General features: G+C 44.6%; 1 protein-coding gene across 1 annotated transcript in view; it reads right to left on the bottom strand.

The window, feature by feature from the left end:
• ELP4 (elongator acetyltransferase complex subunit 4) overlaps positions 1-25,521 on the bottom strand; it is a 291,372-nt gene that overhangs the window by 213,982 nt on the left and 51,869 nt on the right. The window contains exon 4 of the mRNA XM_066583239.1: positions 10,741-10,869. Coding sequence (XP_066439336.1) covers positions 10,741-10,869 — 129 coding nt within the window. The remainder of the gene's footprint in view (positions 1-10,740; positions 10,870-25,521) is intronic.

The raw sequence follows: 25,521 nt of genomic DNA, 5'->3' as shown, positions 1-25,521 counted from the left end.
ATAAAAGGTGAATCTACTGCAAGGTGAAAGTTTGGGAATTTGCTTTTTTTTTTGGCAGAAGTCGTCATCCTGTTTTTTTCGGGTGGAATCATACGGGCAATTTTCCTGCACGGGTTCTGTCTGATTCCGAGATGGACAGAACTCACACAAGAAAAAAAGTAGTTGAACGCGTTAATTCACACAAGCAATTTTTTTCTCTGGGAGTAATATTACAAAAAAGGAAAAATCGCTACATGTCCTAATTTTTTGGCGATTCTTATTTGAAAATTGCCTATTATTTTTTTATGGAAATGTGAAAAAACACGACGCGCTCAAGCTTCAATGAGTGAATGCGAGTGTAATCGGTTTTAAAAGCGTGTTACTATTGGAACCGCATGCAACTTTTTCACGCATATGAAAAATGCGTGTGTGAGGCTGATGAACATTATGCGGTTTTGGCGCAGAGAACGCATTGCGCACACAATGAAATCACGTGTAAAATGGTTTTTCACTGACCTAGATTGCAAACGCCCGTGTGAATACAGCCTTAGAGCTTCTTCATATGAAATTTTGCGCGCGCAATATGCAGTGACCCATTGATTTCGATGCGTTCGCTCACATGTGGGGATTGTGCGTGTACATTTTCTTCCGAGCAAAAAAAAAAAATGATAGAACATGCTCTATCATGCTGCGCCTCAAAGCTCCCCGTAGAAGTCAATGGAGGGAGTGTACAACTGTGCGCGCAATATGCAAGGAGATGCGTGAAACACTACGGAATTCCGCTGGAGAAAGAGGATATCTGGGATTAATTAGCCATTTCAATTGGTGCGATTGTTTGCTGTGCATAATTGAACAAACTCTGCGAGCAGAAAATGTACAGTAAAATACACCAATACTCGCGCAAAAAAGTAGCGCTGAACGTGTGCGCAACTGCGCTTATGCTTGTGTGAAGCCGGCCTTATGGTGTATATACACAGCTGATTTTTCCCGCGATATCTATCAAATTTATAGGCCTTTCTTCATAAAACTTGTACATTAATGACAACATATAGTGCAGGAATGCGACCCCCAACTTTTGATATAAAGCATGTACAGTCTCGAGTTACAGAGCGGCTATGGCAACGGTTTAGGCTTGTTTTTTTTTTCTTTTTTTTTACCTTATTTTTGTATATGTATTTTTTAGCATATATTTCCCCCCATGACGTCATATAAGGCCTCTGGGGGGTCATTCACAATGTAATTTTTATTTTACCATTATCCATTATAACTGGGGCATCCATAGGAGTCTTAGTTGTAGTGGAAACAAGAGCCCCTATGTGACCTTAGTCCCAGCCGCTCTACCATGACTGGGCGCCAGCTTATCCTCTACCCGAGCGCTACATGCGCCTCTTTCTACACCGATAACAGCCACCACTCTGCGAAAACTAGAAAAGGGTCAACTATAGCCGAAACATCAATTAATGTGACCCCACCTGTCAACATACAAGTGCCTTGTTAATTGCACATAGTAATAAAACTTCACGTCATGCAAAGACAAGTGTGCCGGGATTCCATTCTATGCCGGGGGTCGTAGGCGATGGCTGCGTCCAATAGAGAAAAGGCACTACCGCCTCCTTTATTCACCATACAGCATTGACTCTATGGCGCTATGTACGGAAGGAAAAGAAGCTGTTAGAAACTTCTGCCTTCTCCTCAGGGGCCTCAGTTATCTCTGACAGCCGAACCACAATTAAGGCCATGCCCCCTTTTCACGAAGAATCGGGAAAGTGTGTCCAAAAGCATCTAAAGATACATAGTAAATGTGGTGCAAAGCATGTAAACCGTTTTTTGGCGCATATTTCGATTAGTAACTAAACCCCATGATGTTTTTGGGTGTTCTTTATTATCTAGCACTTACTCTGTCCCGATTCTCTCGTTATTTGTCACTATATTATTTATTGCAATTGCACTTTTTGTACTTACAAGTGGTGGTTTTTTTTTGTGTTTGTATTGTATTACCATACTCCAGTATGGCCGCCTGCACACGGGCGGAAATCCCGCGGCGGTATTTCCCGCGGGATTTCCGCCACTGAAAGTTTGCATAGGAGTGCATTACAATACGCACTCCTATGCAGACGGCCGCGGTTTGGCCGCGCGAAATCTCACGCGGCAAACAAACCGCGGCATGTCCTATTTTTGTGCGGGGCACGCACTCACCCGGCCGCCGTCTCCGGTCTGCGCATGCGCCGGCTGCGCCGCAGCCGGCACATGAAAGAGCTGGGGCCGCCAGGTGCGGGTGAGTACGCGCTCGTCTCTGCAGGCTCTCGGGTCGGGTCCCGCGGCGAGAATTCTCGCCGCCGGATCCGGCCCGCTCGTGTGCAGGCGGCCTATATGGCTTAGTTTTTATTTATTATATATGACATATTAGCAACATTATTGTGGTTTCTAGAGATGAGCGAACATACTCATTTCGAGTAATTACCTGATCGAGCGCCGCAATTTTCGAGTACTTCCGTACTCGGGTGAAAAGATTCGGGGGGCGCCGGGGGGAGGCGTGGCGGTGCGGGGGTAGCAGCGGGGAACAGGGGGGAGCCCTCTCTCTCTCCTTCTCCCCCCCACTCCCCGCTGCAACCCCCCACTCACCCACGGCGCCCCCCGAATCTTTTCGCCCGAGTACGGAAGTACTCGAAAATCGCAGTACTCAGGCGAAAAAGGGGCGTGGCCGAGTACGCTCGTTCATCTCTAGTGGTTTCACATCTGCATCGAAACCTTCAGCCAGAGGCTCCGTCACAGACACGGCTGCAACACCAGACAGCTAGGCGGAAAGCAGGTGGACCCCATTATAGTCAATGAGGTCAGCTCGGCACTGTTCGATTCCGTCCGCAGACGGAACCATTTGGCGTGGGGATTCCTCTTTTCTGCTCGCCGAATAGAGCAGCACAGCCGAATCCCTGCCGCAGATGTGAAACCCCCCTGACTCTGCTATAAGGATTCCAATGTATAAGATGGCAGGCCTAGTTTTTTTTGTTAGTTTTTTATTGCTTTTTCCTAGTTTCGTTAATTATAAAATATGTATGGTTTATTTGCTATGCTGCTTTTTTCTTATTGCTCTATACTAGTCTTTGTAATTTAGCATTTAACCCATTTCTCTGATGAGGCAGATTCTAGGTTGGTAGTTTGGAGTAGAATATGGTATATCTTGTGATTTTAAGACACACCTGAAATTCATGCCAAAAATATACCATGAAAGTCGAGGCCAAAACAAATGTTGCTTTTCACGATGTTTGCGGTCTCCGTATTTATAGGGGCAATTTGCCTTAAAGGGGTTGTCCCGCGGCAGCAAGTGGGGTTATACACTTCTGTATGGCCATATTAATGCACTTTGTAATGTACATTGTGCATTAATTATGAGCCATACAGAAGTTATCAGAAGTTTTTCACTTACCTGTTCCGTTGCTGGCGTCCTCGTCTCCATGGTTGCCGTCTAATTTTCGCCGTCTAATGGCCAAATTAGACGCGCTTGCGCAGTCCGGGTCTTCTTATCTTCTCAATGGGGCTCCGTGTAGCTCCGTGTAGCTCCGCCCCGTCACGTGCCGATTCCAGCCAATCAGGAGGCTGGAATCGGCAATGGACCGCACAGAAGCCCTGCGGTCCACGGAGGGAGAAGATCCCGGCGGCCATCTTCAACCGGTAAGTAAGAAGTCACCGGAGCGCGGGGATTCAGGTAAGCGCTGTGCGGTTTTTTTTTTAAGTCCCTGCATCGGGGTTGTCTCGCGCCGAACGGGGGGGGTTGAAAAAAAAAACAAACCGTTTCGGCGCGGGACAACCCCTTTAACTCTAGATTGTTAGGAAGAGCGATCAGACGAATCGTAATAAATTACAAAGACATTCCTTGCCATGAAAATGACCTGAATCACCAAAAAACATTTCCATTGAATTGGAGCCCTGATATTAAATGATCTGCTGATATCATTTCAGCGATCTTCTCGTTAGCTTAGGAGAAAGTATTAACCCTTTCCAATCCACTGTCTGACCTCTGAAGACATTATGATTTAAGGCTGTACAGCTCCGATGTTGGAAGACATCCGTCAGGGTTCTCTTACTGTATATTGCCAGCCTCTCTGCTGTTGCAGCCTATCCAACGTGTCACCTAATATAGTACTGGCTTTATCAAGCATATAGCACCGTTGTATAAAGGCAGAAAAAGAGTAAGCCCCTAGGAAAACCAGGATACAGATTGGATTGGAAAGGGTTAATGAACACGAGGCAGCTGATATCACTCTGTCATGCTGATTGGCTACTTTAAAGTGACCCTCCTGGCCGGAACGTACAAAGATGGCTGCAACATCTTCTCTGACTACCTGATGCACACTGTACATCAGTATGTATCATTGGTCTTAGGGCTCACGTATAAAGGGTCAACACTGTTGAGTCTTCGCCTAAACTTAAAGGGGTTGTCCCGCGCCAAAACGGGTTTTGTTTTTTTTCAATAGGCCCCCCGTTCGGCGCGAGACAAACCCAATGCATGTGTTAAAAAAAAAAAAACGTTTAGTACTTACCCGAATCCCCGCGCTGCGGCGACTTCTTCCTTACCTTAGCAAGATGGCAGCCGGGATCTTCACCCACGATGCACCGCGGGTCTTCTCCCATGGTGCACCGTGGGCTCTGTGCAGTCCATTGCCGATTCCAGCCTCCTGATTGGCTGGAATCGACACACGTGACGGGGCGGAGCTACGAGGACCAGCTCTCCGGCACGAGCGGCCCCATTCACCAGGGAGAAGACCGGACTGCGCAAGCGTGTCTAATCGGGTGATTAGACGCTGAAATTAGATGGATCCATGGAGACGAGGACGTTAGCAACGGAACAGGTAAGTGAATAACTTCTGTATGGCTCATAATTAATGCACAATGTACATTACAAAGTGCAGTAATATGGCCATACAGAAGTGTATAGACCCACTTGCTTTCGCGGGACAACCCCTTTAATGTTCAGGATACCCTTGACAGCCCACCAGTAGAGAGAATAGTCTGTCAAGCATGGAAAAGTTCAACAGTTTCATTGTCCACCCTCCAGAGACAGGTGGGACCGTTGTTACAGGCCCTGATGTCTTTTGGAACCATTTCCAGGCACTTGGCTGAAGAACATTCGATCTCATGGAGCCCATTATGTGTACGGCCTTTGACAGCCGCCAACCATCGCCTTTGTTTGCAATGGAGTCGTGAACAACTAAACTGGGTGCTATGGAGTGGAACTGGGTTGTCTTCAGCGACGAATCCAAGTTTAGTTTGGGCGCTGACGACGGCCGTGTTCATGTATAGAGACCTCGGGGTGAGCGCCTCAGTCCTGCCTTTGCTGTAGAGCGGCTCATTGCCACCTGCTGGTGGGATAGTCTGGGGGGGGCCATCACATACAAAATTTGGTCCCCCTAGTAGTGGTACGAGGGACAATGACAGCTCAGCGACATGTTCAGGACATCCTGCAGCCACGTGTTCCTCTCAGGGCGGCTTTCAAGAGGTATTTTCCAGCAGGATAACGCTCAGCCGCACACATAGGGGCATGCTTTGTTACAGAAGAAGTATTTTTAAATGCCCTTATTGTGGGATACATATACTATACATTTATTGACTAGTAGAGATGAGCGAGCATACTCGCTAAGGGCAATTACTCGATCGAGCATTGTCCTTAGCGAGTACCTGCCCGCTCGGAAGAAAAGATTCGGCTGCCGGCGGCGGGCAGGAACGGAGGGGAGATCTCTCTCTCCCTCTCTCCCCCCCGCTCCCCCTTGCTCAGTGCCGCAACTCACCTCTCACCCACGCCGGCAACCGAACCTTTTCTTCCGAGCAACAGGTACTCGCTAAAGACAATGCTCGATCGAGTAATTGTCCTTAGCGAGTATGCTCACTTTTCTCTATGTATATAGCTTTTACTTCCTCTTAATTTGGGGAGGTGGATAAAAACAATTCTGTCACTTTTTGCTACGTTTTATATTTTGTGTCATTCACCATGTGGCATAAATAACGTATTATCTTTATCCTATGAGTCATTATGACTAGAGCGATACCAAATAATCTCGAGTAATGCAGTGAGTAAGGAGACTTATAAGGCCATCCATGCTCCTCCTCCTAATATGCAAATATTGCTCCATCTTCCTTATTTGCATATTACCCAGAGGAGCATGGATGGCTTTAAGTCCTAAGGAGGGACGTTACCCCTCCTGACCCACATCACAGCCCTCTCACGAGCCAAGCCAGGATCCTACTGCACACTGATTAGGAGCAAACACCCCAAAAAGCTGTCTGTGTATGGATTCTGCCTTGGTTTTCAATCCCCAATCACTGCTCTAGGGTCAAGCATTGATTTGAAGGAATACTGCCATCCAATAGGTGGCGCTACAGAGGTATTTGTTCAATCTTCCTTATTTACAATCTTGGCTAGGAAACGTTGAGATGGGAATATCCCTTTAAGCCTGCAATTCTAACAGTGTCCCCCAATTAAGGGACCTCTGAAATAGCAGAGCTCACCTTAAGGGCTCTTTCCCATGAGCATCATAAAAATGTGCGAACAGGCACACGAATCTAATGTTTGTGCGCCCGTTCAGACACCACTGGCCTGGTGCATATATGCCGAGGCCGCAATGACGTCACCTCCTTCCCTCCAGCTGTTTGCAATGGGAGTGGGCGGGTGGGGGCGGAGCTAAACACCCTCCCCTTATCTGCAGTCAGCAATGGGAGAGAGCAGAGTTTAGCTCCACCCCCGTCTATTGCAAACAGCCAGAAGGAAGGAGAGAGGAGGAGAGAAGGGGGAGGGAGTTTAGCAGTCACGCTGCTACCCTCCCTCCCACCGCCCTTCTCCGGCCGCTGTCATTGGCTCCCATAGGAGTCTATGCAGCGGCCGACGTATTCCGGGCACAAAACTAGTTCCAGGACTATCTTTTCTGCCTGGCGTAAAAGCGCCTGGCGCTATATTTGCCGGCCCAGTGCTTTTGTGCCGCGGGAATACACCTGTGTGACCTGATGCATTGAAATCTAATGCATCAGATGGTAGCGTATATCTGCCGGCCGCGAAAACGGCGGCCGATATACGCTCGTGTGAATAAGCCCTAAACTACTTATGTAGCCCAAATACTTTGCTTTCCTCCAACAGAATGCAGCACTTTTCTAATGGGTTGCTGCGTTTATATGTATCACAGGATACATCAGGATTTGCTGTTTCATGGATGCTAAGAACATACAGAAGAGGGGACGATTCTATCTCCAAACTATGTAGTGAATGTAGCAAAAAAACCTAAACTATTTAACTTATGCTTCAATCAAGGATGGCCCTAGGATCTGTGTTAAACATTCACGTTAGTAAGCCTTAAAGGTCTCTATGACTCAGCTGTCTCATTAAAGAAGTCTTAAGTATCCAACCAAGACCTCTGCATTACCACTATGGTCCCTTGTTTAATTATTCGACTCTTCTTCAAGAAACTCATCCCAACTCTAATCTCTATGCTAAGCAGCTTGACCTTTCCTCCACCAAATAGTCTCAGGTTACCAGCAGCCTCCCTAACGTCTCCTCCTGAAAATCCAAATGTTACCTGAAGCTTGACAGATTTACAAAATGAACTTTGTATCACCTCACCTGAGAAATATCACTTAACCATTCCACTACCCTGTTGCCCACTTCAATGCCCGGGGCTCACCTTGCCCCTTAGATGTCAATCTCAGCTTCAGCAATGTTACGAAGACACCCTCAACTTCTCAAAAACTATGTCATACTTTCTGGTCAAGGTCGGACCTCGAGGGGTTTAAGATAAGCCAGGAGGGGTCTTTAAATACTTGGTGTAACCGCACACATATGCTGACACGTATAGTAACTAATCGTACTTTATGCATCGTTACATCAGAGATTTGGACGGATGGAAGTTGATGTCCGCGTCCAAGTAGTATCTGTTGTTCGGCGACCCTTAATGTGCTGTGATGTAACTAGGACAAGAGGTTCTTATAGCATTGATTCCTGGGGTGGGGGCACGTTTATCACCCACTGAGCTTTAGCTTCGATGACGGAGACTTAGTTTACCCCCATTTAGTTGAGAAGCTGTTCTATGAAATTGTCCATCGTGTGAGACATCTCCAAGCAGTACTAACTTCTCAGACAACTTATGCTTAACTATTAGCTTGTGTTAGTCTCAACATTTCTGTAATATACTTGCATTAAAAATTGTCTTGCTTTACCACTGCAAATCACGTTTGAAGTAGCTTCCACTAGACGTCTCCCTACCAGCTCCTCTGCAATCCACTCTCTGTTGTTAGGTATAGATGTTCTGTAGCAACAAAGAAACAGGGATGTTTCCTTAGCAGTGGGGGGAGGAGTTATTTTCATAGATGGCTCCCGTGTACTCAGAGGCTGCAAGCTGACAGATCTGCAGAAGCTGTGATAACAATCTCCTGGGTGAGTGTGTATGTATATATACACATACATATTATATTGTGTTTACTCACCATTTAGCTAGAATACCTGAATTGTCATAAGAGAGCAGAGCGGCAGGCATTTAGATACTGTCCTCTGCTGGTTAGACCACAGATTGTGCAATACAGCATGAGAAGTCAGGAAGTGCAGGACAGTGAACTACTGGCAGATTGCTAGGCTTGCTACACAACCCCTGCAGTGGATAGCAAACAGAAAAATGGGAAAGACCACCTGAAAATCAGAACGTACACTTGAAACAGGGCGCAAACAGGGGCAAATGAGTGGGTAAGGAGAACCTGGTGTATTTTACAAAACTTGTTGAAAACTCAGGTATGCTTTATGTGCCCGACAACATCCCAAAATCATTGCTCCCTTGCTTTTACACAGGAGTGAAGATTGCTTACTGAATGGAAGCTGAATGCATCAGATCTCTTCCGGCTGCCTGCCTCCAAATCCAAGTAAACAGTTATGGCCCATTTAGAAACAATGATTATCGCTCAAAAGATGTTTTTTAAACGACTTTTGAGCGATAATCATTGTGTCATTTACAGCGCAAGATGATCGCTCAAACGTTGAGCAATCACCTTGCGCTCGAGCGGAGGATGCAGAAGACAAGCAGGGTGTCCCCACTTGTCTTCTGCATCCAGCTGTTCCCCGCTCGGAGCGCCCGCTGTTATACAGCCAAGCACTCTGAGCGGAGGATGCAGAAGACAAGCAGGGTGTCCCCGCTTGTCTTCTGCATCCAGCTGTTTTCTGCATGGAGCGCCCGGCGATTATAAAGCTGAGCGCTCCGTGCCCGGTATGGAGAACACAGCTGGTCCGCTCTGTTCTTCATACCCAGCCTGTCATCATGGAGCAGGATACAGCTGAAACAATAGTATCAGCTGTATCCCGCTGTGAATCCCTGATAAGACTCATCGTTGTCTTTCAGCACGTTGAAAGACCACGACGAGCGACGGGATAACGAAAACTGCGCAATGTCAGTGCAATTAGACACAACGATTATCGCTCAAAAGATGGCTTTTGAGCGAATTTTGAGCGATAATTGTGTCTAAATGGGCCTTTAGTCGCCCATTTAAGGGCTCCTCCCCACGAGCGTCGCGGATTTCCACTGCGGAAGTACCGTGTTTAGGCCCCCTGTCCATGGCAGTGATTTAGCCGGTGGTAAATCGCCGGTGAATCCCGCCGTCAGAAGCTTTCCATAGCATTGCGATTCTCCGCTCACAGCCGGCAAGTCGCAGCATGCTGCGAATTGCCCCGATTCTAACCGGTCAGCCTATCTGTCAGATAGGCTGACTGTCGGAGATTCGTCTGCGGCTCTTGCTCCGGGGCGGCGGCTCCCGCGGTGGAGATCCGCCGCTGGATACCGAGACCTAAAAACGCGAGTCTCCCTTTAATACTATATTAATGGAGACCTACAGCTGTGTGAAATAGAACATGCTGCATTTTTTTTCCCGCCGCGGAAATCTGCGGCAGAATTCCACATGTGAGCATTGGCAGCAGGAAAGCTATTAGGCTCAATAGAACCTAATATCAGCGGAATTCCGCTGCAGGGAACGCAGCAGAAATCCGTCCATGGGCATTAGCCCTTAAGGAGTTTGAAAGAAACTTTGGTGAAAGCCAATCTTGCATACTACCAGACATTCAGGGTTCAAAGTGATTAGCCCACAATTAGCACTCCTGGGATAGAGAAGGATTGGTGCTATTGCATAGATTCTACAGGATTATAAAAACATGGCTGCTTTCTTCCTGAAACAGCGCCACACATGTCAATGGGCCATGCCTGGTATTGCAATTCAGTTACCTTGAAGTGAATCGGGTCAGTGCCATATCTTTCAAAACTCTTTGTAGGCATCGTCCACTCTGAGGAATACCTAACGGTACTTACATCTGATGCAAAATTCCCTAACAAAGTAGTTAAAAATGGGTTTCCTAAACCAAGCAATTCTTAAAGGGGTTATCTTAAGATTTTAATTTATCCAGGATAGGAGATTTAGTGTCATCAGTGGTAGACCAATCACTGGGACTCCCGCCGATCACAAGACTGGGGGTTCCATGTCCCCCCATGAAAAAGAACTGGTGGTGGAGCATGAACACTACAGCTCCATTCATCTCTATGGGACTGCATGAGATAGCTAAGCTCTGTACTCCGCTTCTCTTTGGCAGTACCCTATAAAATCAAAGGAGTGGCAGGGCACATACTCGGCTGCCCCTCTGTTCATACGGGAAGGATACAGGATCGTGGGGGTCCCAGCGGTCCGATGCTCACCAGACAGACATTTATCAACAATCTAAGAGATAATCTATTGGAAAGGGGGGGAAAAATGTACCTCCAACTTTGGCAAGTTCTGATAGCGCCATGCTATCTTCATTGTGTCTTCTGCGGATCCGGGACTTTCCATTAATTTACTTGTATCATCTTGCTTTGCTATTTCATCTGTTAGAGGTGCTGGAAGGTCCTGAAAGAATAAGAAAGCACATTACAGAAAGTGAGGAACATGGAAGATACATCTATGATCCTGCAATGCAAGAGGAAGCCATAAGATAAGAAATTAATGTTTCATCCACACAGGAAACTGTTATTTTCAGCTTCTTTTGGTCAACCATTGAAGGAGTTTTGCAGGTAATTTTAATTGATGACCTATGCATTAGTTTGCAGTCCGCTGCTTTGGACATCAACTGTTTCAGCACCTGGTAAAACACACAGGTTACGAAGCAGATTGCTCCAAACTCCATGTAGTGGCCGGCACTGGTAATTGCAGGCGCAGCTCTCATTGATTTTAATGGGAGCATGCCTGCAAATTACCAGCACCGGCCACTACACAGGGATCAGAGCTAAGTGCTTTCTGTGTATTTTTTTTAACTACTGATGACCTACCCTAAAAATACGCTATCAACTAAAATTGCTTTGAAAACAGCTTTAATAGCAGCCATTACAATGACCATATCACTGCTCAGCCATCCAGCCTCCCTAAACTGCATATACATTCTACATTAGAGACATCATAATCTACCCCGGCCGGCTTCCTCACTTCTACTCTTCTGCCTGTACAAACACCACTCTTCATTGTAGCTTTGGAGTTTTATTCCCACCAGCTAGTATGATTTTATATATATGCACAGGAAGAAGAGTAGAATTGAGGGAGCCGGGGTAGATGATGATCTCTACAATATATGCAGTTTAGGGAGTCTGGATGGTTGAGAGATAATTGGTAGATATGAGTTCTAGCAGTTGCACCCCAACCAAAGGATCATAAGACTGGCACACCCTGAGTCCCACTTGTGAATATGACGGTGGTGTGCATGCATGACCACTGCTCCGTTCACTGCCTCTAGAGATAGGCAAGCACAGTACTTGCCTATCTCCATCAAGATCACAGCAGTGAATGAAGCGTGTGTAGTACCGCTCCATCCACTAGTGGGACTCTGTGTGCATAGTTCTCGTGGTCCCCACAGAACGGAACAGTCGGAACCCCACCCAACCGCTTCGATCAGCACCGATAGCCAGAACAGGATCCCCCTTCCCACCAATTGCAAGGCCATGGCTAGAAGTATTCCAATGGAATGGTTTTTAAAGGAAAGGTCAAGTATACATTCAACTTCAACTCCATTCAAACCCCTTCTACAGTAGCTGTAGTGGAATGGGAACCAAGGTGGGACCCCCATTGAAGTAGCATTGATCACCTGCGCCATGTAAAAAATAAATATTAAATTGCGCCTACACTTTTTAGCCACCTCGTATGAATCACGGGGATGAATAGTTGTAGCAGATGAAAGGTAATGATTGGGGTAAGTCCTTTGTATTTGTACTTTATAATTAAAGGCTTCCATAATACTACACGGTTATTAATGTCTCCTCTGAACACAAAGCTAAACCCAGACTCCTATTTTGATTAATATATAACCATTTTCATAGGAGGCGACTAGAAATTTATGGTATTTAAGCTTTCAAAAATTACCCAAGCAGTAACAATCATAAAAATGCAACCCGTACATTAGAAAAATGCAGCTGAAGAACAGGTCGTTAGAGTAATCTATTATTTTAAAGAGCAGAACCGCTTATTTAATTATATCTCGGTGGGATACCAGGACTTCTTTTCCATCACTATTATTTTTTTCTTAGGAGTATGAATGCTGAAGAGAATTAATATTGTATGTAAATGAAAATGACTCCGAAACGCGCCGGGAAGAAACAAATAATTCGTCCCACAGAAGTAAAAATTATGGACGCTTCTGTAGGGGGAGAGGAGATTTACTAAAGCTACAGGAACAAGAATTGTCGCCTAAACCCTGGTGGACATGCCATGAACCGCGTGTATTATGGATTTTACGCACTTTTAGCCCCTCGCTAGACAAGAGAGAACGGCTTCAATGAAAATGATGCGGTTTAAAACGTAAAAATGTGCACCCAACTTGTGCCGCAAACCAAACCAACCAACCGACAGGTGGCGTAAAGCTGGACAGAGGTGTCCAAAGATGTAGCAGATTTATCATCCAGTAGGAGTAATAATATAATAAATTTGGCACATCTTAAGACTGTTTGACCTACACTGTCTAAGGATCAGACATATTTACTAAATCCACCCCATCAAGGGCTAAGAGATAGACCAATACATGTTTTAACTGTGGGAACCTCCTTTAAAGTGATGGTATACACCATCTGGTATGAATTGGTGGGGATCTGACTGCAACAATATACATTGTAAATCCTTGCACAGAAGGACTCTTGGCCACCTGGGAGCTATGGTATTATCCTGGTGATATTCAGGCGTTTGTTTGGTGATCAAGGGCCCATGGCCAAAAGGGGCCTATAGGCCATCAGGTTGATATACTATCCTACCAAAAGTAATTGAAAAAGGTGTAATTATTGACATATATCACCGAGGGAACCACCAGTGTTAAAATTTAACTTTTATTTGAAAATAAATTAAAATGCGTGAAGGCCTCGTTTTTTATTTTTATAATAAAACCTCTATTAAATTTATGTGGTGTTCTCAATTGGTTTCATCAATTGCTTGTATATATATATATATATCTCATCTAGGAGATTCTTTTATGATCAAGAGGGTATCTATCACTATTCAGAAGGTAACTAATAGCGTTTAATACTAACAGTGCCAAATGATGTCAGTGTTATATTATACCCCCAAGCCAGTCTCCTATTACAAGCAGAGATTGTTTTTCTAAGGCCTCCTTCCCACGAACGGATTTCCACCGCGTAAGTCGCGGCGAAAATCCGCTGCGTTGCCCGCAGCTATTAGGTTCTATTGAACCTAATAGCACAATGCTCACGATGCGTAATTCCAGCGCGGAATTACGCACCGCGATTTCTCCCGTCCTCACCCGCAGCATGCTCTATTTTCTGCGGGTGAGGACGGGCTGTACGCACTGACGGCTTCCATTGCAGTCAATGGAAGCCGTCCGTTCACGCTATCTCCCGCTGTAACCAGCGGGAGATAGCGTGAAAAAACGCTTTCCCGCCCACCGCCGCGCGTCATATGACGCCATATGACGCGGCCGGCCGCGTCACGTGACACGGCCGGCCGTGCATGTGACACGGCCGGTGACGCGGCGGTGGTGGGCGGTGACGGGCGGTGACGCGGCGGCGGTGGGCGGGGAAGCGATTTCACGCTATCTCCCGCAGGTAAGTATAGGGGCTCTGGGGGGCGCCGTGACGGGCTTCACTGCGTAATATTACGCGGCGGACCCCGTCACGCTCTTGGGAAGGAGGCCTTAAGAATCTGGTGATAAGATTTACATCCACTTGGTCACCATGTTAGATTTGGCTCATTGGGATTGCATAACAGATTCTTTTTGTAAAAACCAATTGGAAAAATATAAAAATGGAAAAGAATCCAGCATCTGATGTGTAGTGCCGAGTATTTTTCCTTACAGCGGCAATATAAAACGCCGTCACTGCTCTTTTAGACTTATGCCTTTATGTATATGAGCGATCAAACAAGTGGGTATAGTGAGATTCCTCTTGATTTTACAAGGATATCTCAGTGCTTTAACCCCTTATAAGTGTTTGTCACCCAAAATATCTGGGACGCATTAGGTTTTGATGGTTAAATTTTTTCAAGCCCATCAAAGATACATAAATGCCTAATGCTAGCCCTAATCCCACTCTGACAGCCCCATCGACGCGTTTCTAAAGTTCAATTTCTTATAACTGTGTCATCAGGATGGTTTGTCTAAGGTGCAGACACGTACAGCCTGACGGCTGTGTTCAAATGAGCAGCATTGGTAAGTTCACCTCAAATAGAGGCTTATAAGTGAAAGATCACGCCTCCCTTCCCGAGGGGCTCGTCTCGGCCAGCCAATAGGCGTATAGCCACTTCCCCCGCTGTCATCAATAAGGACGCGATGGTGAGGCGTCTCTGCGAATGCGCATTGGCGCCAGGAACGCGGCGCCAACCACTGCCAACCAGTGACGTGGCAGCCACCTCCGACAAGGGGGGCAACATAGTGCTAATGAATCGCGATATGTATAGGAATATGTGCCTCCGAATTCTAGAGGACAAATCGAACTATGAGGTCCTTACTTACGATCCCACTGATTCCTCTCTACAAGAATTGAAAAGAATCTTGTTGAAAGCGAAAGACAATGAACTGATAGATGACAAGGAGTTTTCGTATTTGTACTCACCAACGCCTCAGGTGGCGACCTTTTATAGTCTACCTAAAATCCACAAAGGTTTGAATCCATTGAAAGGTCGCCCTATTGTCGCAGGTAACGACAGTCTCACTCGAGGCATCAGTACGTACATGGATACTATACTTAGGCCGTTTGTGGAAGCGTTGCCAGCGTACATTAAGGACACCACAGATGTCCTAAAACGTCTAGATGGTATAGTTCTGACACCCAATACCAAGCTGGCATCACTAGACGTGGAAGCTTTGTATAGCTCCATTCCGCACATAGCTGGTATCAAGGCGGTGGATACCCAGATATTTTGGGTGACAAACACTTATAAGGGGTTAAAGCACTGAGATATCCTTGTAAAATCAAGAGGAATCTCACTATACCCACTTGTTTGATCGCTCATATACATAAAGGCATAAGTCTAAAAGAGCAGTGACGGCGTTTTATATTGCCGCTGTAAGGAAAAATACTCGGCACTACACATCAGATGCTGGATTCTTTTCCATTTTTATATTTTTCCAATTGGTTTTTACAAAAAGAATCTGTTATGCAATCCCAATGAGCCAAATCTAACATGGTGACCAAGTGGATGTAAATCTTATCACCAGATTCTTTAGAAAAACAATCTCTGCTTGTAATAGGAGACTGGCTTGGGGGTATAATATAACACTGACATCATTTGGCACTGTTAGTATTAAACGCTATTAGTTACCTTCTAAATAGTGATAGATACCCTCTTGATCATAAAAGAATCTCCTAGATGAGATATATATATATATACAAGCAATTGATGAAACCAATTGAGAACACCACATAAATTTAATAGAGGTTTTATTATAAAAATAAAAAACGAGGCCTTCACGCATTTTAATTTATTTTCAAATAAAAGTTAAATTTTAACACTAGTGGTTCCCTCGGTGATATTTGTCCTAGAATCCATTTTGGGAATTATTCTGTCACGGTGACAAATTATTGACATATGTTCAATAATTTGGCTCCTTTGGCCCTAATGACATTGGAAATTCTCTGTGCCATACTTTCTACTAACGTCTGATACAGTTTAGCTGATATTCCCCTCCATTCATCCTGCAAACGTCTGGCAAGTTCTGTCAAAGACGGTGCATCATTGGACAGTTGAGCAATGGAAGAAAATTCTATGGATTCATGAATCACATTACACTATCTTCAAATCAGATGGGCATACCTGGGTGTGGAGGATGACTGGGGAACGTCTTTTGCCTGAGTGTGTTGTGCCACAGTTAAGGATGACTGAGGTTCTGCTTTGGCCACGCAAAGCATGAGCATAACTTACATGGCAAAAACCATGATCACGAATGCGTACCCTGACATTCCAGGCAATAATGTGCTGCCGACAATGTGGTAATACTCTGTGAATGGCCAGCCATACTTCAAACAAGACAACCCGCCTTGTCACAGATCTAACACTGTTTTACGTTGGTTTGAGGATATGGATGTTTCATGATTGGACTGGCCTACACAAATTCCCGATCTGAACCCTACTGAACATCTCCGGGACAAACTGGAACATCGGGTCACGAAATATGATCAGCATCCATCTTCTTTGAGAGAACTCAGATGTTCGCAGGATGAATGGAGGGAAATACCAGCTGAACTGTATCAGACGTTAGTAGAAAGTATACCACAGAGAGTATCCGATGTCATTAGGGCCAAAGGAGCCCCACTAGGTATTAACATATGTAAATAAACACTGCTTTTGATTCTTGCTCAGGTATCCAATTACTTTTGGTAGGATAGTGTATAAGAAATTATAAATTGATTGCCGTGTATAAATGAGATTGCATTAACCCAGTCCTAGGGCATGTGCATAGACTACACTGAAGGTGTGTAAAATGGACCCATAGGCACTCTGTCTACTGCCATGAGGCACCATAATCTCCCCTAGAAGTAATGAACATCAGTTACTAATCCAAATATGCCAAAATTTAGTTGAAAACTGTGTAAAATAAGTGTAGTACATCGTGTGCACCAAATTTATCATGCAGTTTAGGCACTTCTCGCACTTTCCTTCACACAGTTTTCATAAGTGTCTAGAAGGCGGAATGTGGTTAAAAGGGTTAATTGCGGGTAAACTTCCTCAAATATATCACTAGCTTGTGTCACTATATATTTGTGTAAAACAAGCCAACCATGAGGTTTCCCAGGGAAAAGGGAGCAAGATAGTATATTTGCCAAGTTGTGACAAACTAATCAGCATTTTGGTAAATTTGGCACACTTTTTTTAATCTCATAAAATGGTACAATGCTACTAATTAATCTCTTAAAAGGGGTTTCCGATCATGAGAATTGGGGGTCCCAATTTTCCCCACATGAATCCAATGGTGGCCTCACATGCCAACTCCCATTGATCTTAACCCTTTCCAATCCAATTTGTATCCTAGCTTTCCTAGGGGGCTTACTCTTTTTCTGCCATTATACAATGGCGCTATCTGCTGGCTAAAGCCAGTACTGCACGAGGTGACACGTTGGATAGGCTCCGACAGCAGAGAGGCTGGCAATATACAGTAAGAGAACGCCGAAGGACGTCTTCCAACATCGGAGTTGTACAGCCTTAAATCATAATGTCTTTAGACGTCAGACAGTGGATTGGAAAGGGTTAATGCAACTCCTAGAGATAGCAGAACATTTGTACTCTATCCCTGGCAGTCCTGTAGCAGTCAATGGAGTGCCATTGCGCATGCGCCATTCATATGGGGACACATCCTGCGGAGGGTGATATAGAGGTCTTTATGAAACAACCCCGTTTATTGGCACTGGAGGGAGACAAAAAGTCATAATATTTTTGAGCAAAACCCTACTTGAGAAAAGTTTAAAACTTTTTGACATCAGAAAACTACCACACAGCCCTTCATAAATTCTCCCCGGTGGTAGAGCTATAGGAGGACTTGACCACCAGACTAGATCTCGTAGTAGTTGTACAAAGCGCTTTTCTATAGACACGGATCTCCTATTCCTAAAACATGGCGGTACTTATGCTTATACCGAACTTGCCTGGTAGTAACCACAGAAGAGACAGTGAGAAATTGCCCCTCCAAAAGTAAAAAGGGGGATGCCGACCCGAATCTTAACATTTTATTTAACCCTTTCCAATCCACTGTCTGACCTCTGAAGACATTATGATTTAAGGTTGTACAGCTCCAATGTTGGAAGACGTCCGTCGAGGTTCTCTTACTGTATATTGCCAGCCTATCTGCTGTCGAAGCCTATCCAACATGTCACCTCATGCAGTACTGGCTTTAGCCAGCATATAGCGCTGTTGTATAACGGTAGAAAAAGAGTAAGCCCCCCAGGAAAACCAGGATACAAATTGGATTGGAAAGGGTTAACACCAACTGTATTTTTTCCCTTTCTATCCTGCGATTCATTATTTTGAATCTATAGTTCCGCTCTCACTATGTAAGTATGACAGCCTATTTCTTTGGATGTTCTTCTCTCGCCATCTAAAACGGATAACGGTAATGTTCAGCAAATTAAAAGTGATCTTTAAACACCGTATTAACGTAATTAAGTGTTTTTCATTTATTAGCGCAGCGAATAACAAAGTACATGTCTACTTTCTGTGCATGTGTTTTAATTCTAACCTTATCTAATAATTATTGTGCTTGCCTTTTAGCTCTTTGAGCAATGCAATTAGTCTGAGCTAAATGACAAAGAGCGATAGTCGGTTTCTGCGGCTTACCTTTACTCGCACAGCCCAGCGCCTGCTTAACAAAGCACTTGGTAGAAATGTTCAGTTGTGCGCCGCATTTCATGTCCCATATTCTACTAGCAGGGGTCTAGAAAGCTGAGATTTGAGAGGAGCTGAAACTTTTTGGCATCATTAACCCCTTAAGGACCAGGTTGTTTTGTACCTTAAGGACCAGAAACTTTTTAGGGATTTTACACATGTGGCCGTTTAACTGCCCTGTTTTGCTTCCTTTAGCTACCAAAATTATTTTTACTGCGTTTCTTTTTTTTTTGTGACATAGGGCGATTTTCAAAATATCTTTTTCACTGACTTTTTTTTCCGTTTTTTTAGTTTTATTGGGGGTAAAAGGCTCAAAAAAAAGATTTTTTTAAAACATTTATTGGTATTTTTTATTTAGTATATTTATGCTAAAATAAAGTATGGGAACGGGTTCCTCAATTTGTTTCGGACGTTTTGATATATAGTATATCTGGTTTTGGCTTACAGGGCACATACAGCAACGGTTTTGGTTGGCGTCGGCTTTGTGTTATTTTCTCTTTTATGTATATATTGTTGTATTCTGTAATGTTGTTTTATTTATGTAATCATGTTTTTTTACTATGTCCCCCATGACGTCATATAAGACCTCTGGGGGACATTTTTTTTTATTTGACACTTTCCCACTGTAGCTGGGGCATCCATAGGAGCCCCAGTTACAGGGGAAAGCAACCCTTGTAGTGACATTAGTCACTGGCAGAGCTGGCCAGGGTCTAGTATGACCCTCCAGCTCTGCTGTAGCGGGGAACCCCAGCAGTCACACGACCCCCGGGCTCCCATAGGCATATATCCCTATTCAACAACACCTCTACTCGAGCCAACCTAAACAACCAATCACCATAAATCAGCCAAACCAAATAACCAATCACCGTGAATCAGGCAACAAAAATAACCAATCACCGTGCATGAGTAAATCCAAACAACCAATCAGGTTGCGAATGGTGTGGAGATGTGGTGTAAAAAGCTAATACGCCTCCCGTAGTGAAAGTTACACTGTACTTTCACTTTCTAGTAGACAGCGCTCATTGAGCACTGTTTACTCGGGGAAGGAAAAGGCAGAAAGGGTTAAAAAAAAACTCCTGCCTTCTGCTGTCACTAACAGCTGATAACCCGTTCCTGCCTCTGATTGATTGCAGAGACAGGAGCCTAAAAACGCTGCCGTAATTTTACTATCGGCGGGGCTTTAAGCCCAGGACCAGGCGCCGTATATTTACCATGCCTGGTCCTTAATGGGCTAAAAAAAAAGAAAGGGGTTTTCAAAAAGTTGCTAAAGGTAGGAAAAGAACTAATATTATAAAGACTAAGCAGTACTCAACTGTTAACTGCCTTGTCGATCCAGTGCAGCCTCCCCAGTCCTTGGAGCCCCTGCAGCAATCATAAGCTGTTCATCATTCACATGACTACTACAGCCAATCACTAGCCTCAGTGGTCACGTGCCATTCATACATGACCGCTTAAAGGGGTTGTCCCGCGATGACAAGTTAAGTTAAACACTTCTGTATGGCCATATACATGCACTTTGTAATATACATCGTGCATAAAATATGTGCCATACAGAAGTTATATACTCACCATCCCTGCGCTGGCGCCCCCTTCTCCATGGTGCCGTCTAATTTCAGCGTCTAATCGCCCGATTAGACGCGCTCGCGCAGATGGGTCTTCTCCCTTCTGGTCGGTCCGGGCACGAGTGGTGTTCTGGCTCCGCCCCCTTCTACGCATCATCGCGTAGCTCCGCCCCATCACATGTGCCGATTCCAGCCAATCAGGAGGCTGGAATCGGCAATGGACCGCACAGAGCCCACGGTGCACCATGGGAGAAGACCCGCGGTGCATCGTGGGTGAAGTTCCCAGCGGCCATCTTGGAGGAAAAGAAGGAAGAAGTTGCAGAGAGGGGATTCGGGTAAGTAAAATTTTTTTTCTTTATTTCAACACATCCCTTGGGTTTGTCCTGCACTGAACGAGGGGGCTTATGCAAAAAAAAAAAAATAAGTTTCGGCGCGGGACAACCCCTTTAAGGTAGTGACTGCTTGTGAGAGTAAGTAACAGCACATGACCGCTGCAGGACCGGTGTAGTAGGGACCAGTGCAGATGCGGTGGATTGGCAGGACATTTAATGGGCAAGTACTGCTCAGTTTTTTTTAGATTACAGTAGATTCCCTTTCCTTAGAAACATTTTGAATACACCTGGAAAACTCCTTTAAATATATAATTTTCTTTATATTTTAAGCCTACAGAGCAGGAATATATTAAAAGGATAACCAGTGTACCTTCAGACATGCGTACAGACAGTTAAAACAGCTCTCCGATATGAGAAAACCCACAAAAACATTCCTCAGTTCTTGACATCCCGGACCCTCAAGTGTGATAAAGGGGTAAAGGGGCATCAAGTGTTAAAGGGGTTGTCCAAGAGGTTTTTTATTTTTTTTCCCAAACCATGTTCCCCTTGCCATAAAATAATAAACTGTCATATAGAAAGCTCTATGCATCACATGCTCTGCTGCTCAGTCCTCCGTGTCTGATGTTTGTTTACAGGCTGCAGCAGTAGGTTTATGAGATGTGATGTTACAGGCTGCTGCAGCCGATGAGAGCTCAATGATCAAGCTACATCACAGGGCAGATCCACAGCGGAGAGAGGTGACAATATGACAGCTTGATATTTTATGGCAGAGGAAACTTTTTTTTTTCTCTAAAACTCATCTTGCACAGCCCGTTAAACTGAAGTCACACCTGGAGTTTTAGGTCTGCAATGGAGTTACTTTTTAAAGCAGATGGTCACCATTTTTTCAGACGCTGTATACAATGCAAATCATCACCTTTATCTGTATGCTAAGGTGAACAGTAGGAACGATCATCACCTATAAATCCCTTTTTTTGCCCACATGCTTGTATAGAAGGCTACTTCCTTTACTATGGGTGTTCGGCCAACAGCTATTGGACATGTGTGGACACCACTAGTCAACAGGATTTTTAATTTATTTTTCCCACACTCTGGCACAGAGGACATTTCCTGTTACTTATATAGTAACGTATTCAGCGCTGTACAGACTGCCCTCATTCATATTAGCCTTGTCCTCCATGAGGTGCACAATCCAGATTTCCTCCCTCACATACACTAGGGTTAATTTCAATTATCAGTATATTTCAGTAGAAGGAAAACCGGCTATCCCAACGAAACCCATAAGAATATAAAGTAAATGCAACATTAACTGATCTTCCCTGAAGGAATAAAAGAAGATGGTAAAGGAACACTTAGCCTAATTTAAATAAATTCAAATCTCCAAGTCCAGATGAATTACATCCTAGGATAGTAAAGGAAGCAGCAGAGGTAATAGCTGAACCACTCGCCATAATCTTTGAAAATTCCAGGAGAACAGGAGAAGTCTCAGAAGATTGGAGAAAGGCAACTGTCCCTATCTTCAAAAAAGGGAAGAAGGTGGATCCAGGAAACTACAGACCTGTGAGCCTGACTTCTATTCCGGGAAAGATCTTTGAACAGATTATAAAAACAGCATGTATGCAAGTAGTTGGATGCGAATGGAGTAATTAACCAGAGCCAGCATGGGTTTCTAACAAGTCATGCCAGACGAATCTAATTTCCTTCTATGACAAAATCACTGACTCGGTTGATCAGGAAAAAGCGGTGGATATAGTTTATCTTGACTTTAGTAAAGCATTTGACAAAGTATCGCATATCATCCTTATTGAAAAAAATGACCAAATATGAGATTGCCATGGTAACTGTTAGATGAATTCACAACTGGCTGAGTGATCGTATTGAAAGAGTGGTCATAAATGGCTGCACATCCCAGTGGAAGAATGTATCAAGTGGGGTACCACAAGGCTCTGTCCTGGGCCCAGTGGTGTTCAACATTTTTATAAATCATCTGGAGGAAGGAATTGATGGGAAACTGATCACATTTGCTGACGACACAAAGCTAGGAGGGATAGCTAACACTAGGGAAGAGAGAGTATTCAAAAAGATCTAAAAAATCTTGAACAGTGGGCAGCGACTAACAGAATGGTATTTAACAAGGAGAAATGCAAAGTCCTACATCTGGGCAAGAAAAATGAAAAAAGCACATACAGAATGGGAGGAATTGAGCTAAGCAGCAGCACATGTGAAAAAGACTTGGGTATACTAAAAGATCATAGACTGAACAGGAGTCAACAATGTGATGAAGCAGCCAAAAAAGCAAACACAATTCTCAGATGTATTAAGAGAAGCATAGAGTCTAGATCACGTGAGATAATTATCCCCTTCTACTCTTCCTTAGTCAGACCTCATCTGACATACTGTTTGCAATTATGGGCACCTCAATTCAAAAAAGACCGGCAAATTGGAGCAAGTTTATAGAAGAGTTACCAAGATGGTGAGCGGTCTGCAAATCATGTCCTATGAGGAGCGGTTAAAGGATCTGGGAATGTTTAGCTTGCAAACAAGGAGGCTGAGAGAAGACTTAATAGTTGTCTACAAATATCTGAAGGGCTGTCACAGTGCAGAGGGATCAGCCCTATTCTCATTTGTACGAGGAAAGACTAGAAGCAATGGGATGAAACTGAAAGGGAGGAGACACAGATTAGATATTAGAAAAAGCTTTCTGACAGTGAGGATGACCAATGAGTGGAACAGGTTACCACAGGAGGTGGTGAGTTCTCCTTCAATGGAAGTCTTCAAACAAAGGCTGGACAGACATCTCTCTGGGATGATTTAGCGAATCCTGCCCTGAGCAGGGGGTTGGATTCGATGACCCTGGAGGTCCCTTCTAATTTTACCATTCTATGAGAGCACACAAACTTCATGGTGATGGAGCCCTTGGTCACACTGGAACCTGAAACTTTAGTGCTGCAATGCAACAGTGCTAATCACTGAGCCATCAGTCTGTCCGTCATGTAGGTCCTTATTCCCCTATGCATCACTGTCACGATCTGTGTGTAAGGTGGTTATGGTTGCTATACTTCTGTTTTAAGAGTCCTTAATTGTACTGTGGTTTTAAGAGTGGTGGGAGGGGGAGCAGCTCAATGAGCAAGAAAAAGTCAGTCCAGAAACCGTACGTTGGGGGGCGGCTATGCTGCTGATGAGGATGGGCAAGTTTTGGAGTCTTTTCTAGTGTGCTGCTGTGTTGCAATAACTTTTGACCTAAGGGCAGGTTGTCCTCGGTGTTGGATATTGTATACGAGCTCTCAGAGATTACCGCTTCCCCGTTCATGTTGTAAGACTGAAAACCCTGGTTACCAGATAAGAACTGCTGCTAAACCCATTACCTGGGACAAGTGATAGCCAATAAAGAAAAAGGACTTTGCTTTGACATAATTCATATTTTTGCCAAGTCAGTAATAATTGAGGAAAACGAGAAACCCAGAGACAGGAGAATCATTTTTTACTCGTTCTACTTAATTAAAAGTTACTGTTCACAAGTGGCAATGGTAGCGCCTGGATCACATGTTAGTTGCCACAGATTGTGCATATTTCCGGACCTGGCCCTCAGCAGAACCAATTTGGTCTCCATTAGCAGCCCTGCCAGAGTTATGCCAACTGGAGAACCATGGTAGTGTTCAAGGAGCTTGGCATAACCCTACCTGTCCAAAAACCAGCCTTGGTCCCCTGCCCCTGGAAACATCTACACGCACCCTGCGGTTGAAGGGAAAGACCCTGTGTCTGAACCCGAGACCGCCTCATATGTGAGCAAAGCGTAATACAGCACCATATTCTCTCACTATACATACAGGTGGCAAAGGTTGACTGATCCAGTCAGTCAATTACCTAATAGTGTGTTGACTACATGGAAGGGAGCCGCCTCCCTAGAAGGATACTGTATAACCTGCGCTTCCCTCTAATGCAATTAGACATTCCAAAAGATAAAATGGACCAGTGCCCCAGGTGTGCCGTTCTTTAGACTACTGCAGGTAATCCATGGTCCTCCCCACAACACCTGCATGATGCTGAGAATGCAGATATCTGTTTATCTCGCTTACACAATGGTGGCGACCTAATCATTACCAGATATCCCAGCTAAGCGCTCCTAACTCCCCAGATGGCCATTGTTTGAAGTTGTGCTTATGCCCTAATGAGGAGCACACCTGTTGCCGTCACCTCTCTCTGGGCCATCATTACTTAAAACCTTGTCACTGAAGAACTCCCACGATTGGGTTAACCATTTCACACCCGTCATCTTAAATGTACAAGGACAATGCTCAAGTGCTTCATTCCGAACACGGATCATTCTCCTTCAATAAATACATGTTGTTCATTTCAGTTCCATTGTGACCTGCCTATTCATCTGCGAGCACATTGTTAAAAGTCTGACTTCAGTCGTCCTACCCAGTCAGATTCTTTTTTTGTCCCTCGGGGAACAGTATTTCTGTAGCTACTATTGATAAGAGGTTATGCAGCAAATGCCCTCGAAATTTGAAACTAGCTCAGAGGGGTGTAAGAACATAAGAAAAAGTCAAACTCTAGAGCCTGTCCCTGATGCTGAACTAGTATAGACACGGTTAAGCATATGTCCTGGATACTTGCCACCTTGCCGGATTACTGGCGAGATGTTCTTGAGTTTATGGAGCATCTAGGGGCATCAAGGATCTTAAGGTTTGTCTGTTTGGGCTTCTGGAGGATATTCTAATGGATGTGCAGAAAAACCTTCAAAGACAGGATCCGGGGTACATAAAAAAAAATTAGCTTTATCCCCCCCATAATGGAATGTT

The sequence above is a fragment of the Eleutherodactylus coqui genome, chromosome 11 (genome assembly GCF_035609145.1).
Source record: "Eleutherodactylus coqui strain aEleCoq1 chromosome 11, aEleCoq1.hap1, whole genome shotgun sequence".
Classification (NCBI taxonomy): Eukaryota; Metazoa; Chordata; class Amphibia; order Anura; family Eleutherodactylidae; genus Eleutherodactylus; species Eleutherodactylus coqui.
This window is presented reverse-complemented; position numbering and strand designations above follow the sequence as displayed.